The 3,541-nt window shown below is 34.2% G+C and overlaps 1 protein-coding gene across 1 annotated transcript in view; it reads right to left on the bottom strand.

Annotated features, from left to right (window-relative positions):
• Positions 1–2,588: 2,588 nt before the first annotated feature.
• Positions 2,589–3,541, bottom strand: part of LOC127172423 (C-type lectin domain family 4 member M) — a 48,232-nt gene continuing 47,279 nt past the window's right edge. The window contains exons 2-5 of the mRNA XM_051121689.1: positions 3,383–3,492; positions 3,026–3,037; positions 2,851–2,939; positions 2,589–2,739 (exon numbers count right to left, since the gene is read on the bottom strand). Coding sequence (XP_050977646.1) covers positions 2,610–2,739; positions 2,851–2,939; positions 3,026–3,037; positions 3,383–3,492 — 341 coding nt within the window. The 3' untranslated portion in view covers positions 2,589–2,609. The remainder of the gene's footprint in view (positions 2,740–2,850; positions 2,940–3,025; positions 3,038–3,382; positions 3,493–3,541) is intronic.

Raw genomic sequence — 3,541 nt, 5'->3', positions numbered from 1 at the left:
GCGCTAAAAACCTGCCCGAGAGCGCCTCAACTTGGCCAGATCTCCGGGAATTTACAGCTGACTCAGATGTCTGTGTAGTGGTTAAACATGAGATGTAATTCGTAAAATGGGTTTTAGTGCTGTATATTGCAAAGAGTGCTCTGTTTTTAATCACTAAAAAGCTTTCACTCATCCTAGCTCATTGCAATCTCACAAAGTTACGTTATAATCAATGAAGTTATCTGTGGTGCACAATGAATCTCTTATTTACATTGCATCTGGCTGTTGGGTTAAAAAAATCAACAGATATGTCTGTGATTGGCTACATTGCTTAATGCTGCAAAAACACGGCTGAAATGGAAACCGATCTCCAGACCGCAAACCATAACAGACTGGACAGTTTGTCGAATCTGCAATGAAATTCCATTATTACAGCTTTAACTGAGGGTGTTTAGGTTCTTATGGCTCTGAGGTAATACAGCAGGTTTTGGAGTTAATTAAGTGGACACTGAAGCACCACAGATGTGATGGACAATATAGCACTGGCTAAAGTATCCATTTCTGCTTGAAGAGTGGTTGAGTGGATGGAGATATTGAAGCAGCTACAGGAGAAAGTGGCTGAATTTATACATATAAAGATGCAGATGAAAGTGGAGTTCTCCTTTAATGTGTGTGTTATGTTGATCCCTGTAAAAATCCTACTTATCATTCAAACCTCAGCTAGCGTGAATGCTTGGTGCCGCTGGAAAACAGTGAGGTGAATTATTGAATCTCTTCAAGTTTTCACCATCAAGAATGAATATCGTGGCCTTGAAAATAGAGAGAAAGTTACTGACATAAAGATCTGCGTAGATACTTCACTCCTCTCTAGTGCTGTTTGACGAGTCGTTTTTATCCTTCTTCATGGTTTAGTTCACGTACAACATTTTTCCACAAATTCTCTAACCTCAACCTCCGTGAAGTTAAGTTGATAATGACGTCCACATCGCAAATGTGGTTTGAATAAAAGTTCTGCTTTTTTCGTTAGAAGCTTGAAATGATGATCACAGTTCATTGGCATTTTGATCAAGCATTTGATGAAATACATATTTTTTTTTTGTCTGGATGACACACAGCAGCACCAAACACACTGCAGCTGCTCTATACTTTCTGTTCCTCAGACAATCACTCCCTGAACACCACAGACATGATATGAAACAACCAAACATGTGCAAATGGTGAAGTTTTTACCTATTTATTAATTTTATCATAGAAGTGAAAGTAATTACCTGTACACTGAAGCAGCTGTGCTGGTTTGTGTTTGTCACTGTCCTGTCCAGTCAGCCAGCATGAGACTCTGTACAACACTGGATCCTTGATGAACAAATAACTGAAGTAAGAGAATACTGAATAATCAAATATCAAATATATTCATAGCCCAACCACTATATACTGTACACTACCACTCAAAAGTTTTTGAAGCCTGTATTTATTTGAATCAAAGTACAGCAAAAACCGTAACACTTGGAAATATTTTTACTATTTAAAATATCTGTTTTCTATTTGTATATATTTTAAAATGTAATTTATTTCATGATTTCAAAGCTGAATTTTTAGCATCATTACTCCAGTCACATGATCCTTCAGAAATCTTTCTAATATTCTGATTTGTTGATCAAAAAACATGTATTATTATTACATTGAAAACAGCTGAGCAGAATATTTTTCAGATTCTTCTGATGAATAGAAAGTTCAGAAGAACAGCATTTGAAATAGAAATCTTTGTAACATTATAAACATTTTTATCACCACTTTTGATCAATTTAAAGCATCCTTGCTAAATAAAAATATTCATTTCTATAACTTGTTATATATATATTTTTAAATATAATTTTGATCTTTGGCTCTTTCCTGAAAAAAATGTACTCAACTGTTTTAAATATTGATAATAGCATATTGATAAAACTTTTGACTGGTAGTGTATGTCCATACATAACTAAACAACTAAAATCCTACAAATACTAAAATACAAATTCATATTTTCAGATATTTTAAGAGATAAGTGTTCTTCAGGGTTCCCTCTAATTTTAGCCAATGAATTTGTCTTTTTCAGTCATTTGTTATTACCATATAAGGAAAAACTCAATACTTTTACTCACAATTTCTACTCAATAAATATTTTTAAGCTAGGCATAACAAGACAAATCCATTTTCATTATACAAATTTTCCAGGTCTGGAAATACACTTATTACACACCACAAAATCAGGCTTCTTCATATATCAGGTCGAGGTTAAGGTTTCACAAAAGCAAACATGATGACTAGTTAATACAAGATTATGATGTTATGGTTAAAATCGCATTTGTATTACATAAGGTGGTCCTTTTTTATGTTGGTGACTTTGACAAACAAAATAAAGTATGGTTACAACTAACAGAAGACCAAAGCAGCCCAAAACGTGTACAGTATCTGACATATGAACTCCCTTTCCATATGTATATTTCAAGTAGACATATAAACACTGCCATAATGAGCAAATGATCATTTGTTGGATTTACATAATCACCAGAATGTAGTCTACTAATAAAAATGAGCAAGTTTGTCTGTTCATAGTTTACAGCATAAAAATATGGGATTTGTATGTGATTTAATCATTTTAAAGTGCTCCTCTTACAGATCCACTGAAATGACAAATTACATGAATAATCAATCCATCCTAATGGAGAAGATAAAACACAGTTCTGTCCTTTATATCCGTTGGGCTCTCCAGAACTCCAGAACCTGCATCAACAGATCAGTATTAGATGTTCAGTGGTGCTTTCTGTGTGATATGATACTGACTGTGAGAATCAATTATTACATAATAATCAGCTCAATTCGGTGATTTCTCACCCAGAGGTCAGTGTGCTGCCATCAACCCATTTCCATCTGCCTTCTTCATCATTGTCAGTTAGACCAATCCAGAAATAAGCAAAAGTAGACTTTTTTTAATAAGATCCTAAAAAGATGAAGCAATTACATTGAAATTTGATAATGCCAAAATTCAGTTGATTTCATACAGACATACTTGTATATCCATCTGAACAAGACACACACAAACACACACAAGTTTGTTTTTGTGAATTGTGGGGCGTAATAGTTTTTATACTGTACAAAACATATTTTCTATCGCCCTACACCAACCCTACACTTAAACCTAGCCCTCACAGGAAACTGTGCACAATTTTACTTTCTCAAAAAAACTCATTCTGTATTATTTATAAGCCTTTTGAAAAGTGGGGACATGGGAAAATGTCCTCATAAGTAACCCTCTCCTTATAATACCTATGTCATACCCATGTCATTATACAAATTTGTGTCCTGATATGTCATAGACACACACACACACAAAATATATTTAAATTACTTGTTCCTCTTTGTTGTTTATGATGATCAGATCTGCTCCTCTCTCTGTACAGTATCTTCTGCTCTCAGTCCAGCTCTTCCACTCAGAAGAAAAATAGTAAAGATTCGATTGATAGCATGTCCATCTCTCTGTAAACACAAACAGTTCAACTATTAACACTTAATTCTCATCCACACT

This window comes from Labeo rohita, chromosome 10, assembly GCF_022985175.1.
Source record: "Labeo rohita strain BAU-BD-2019 chromosome 10, IGBB_LRoh.1.0, whole genome shotgun sequence".
Lineage (NCBI taxonomy): Eukaryota > Metazoa > Chordata > Actinopteri > Cypriniformes > Cyprinidae > Labeo > Labeo rohita.
This window is presented reverse-complemented; position numbering and strand designations above follow the sequence as displayed.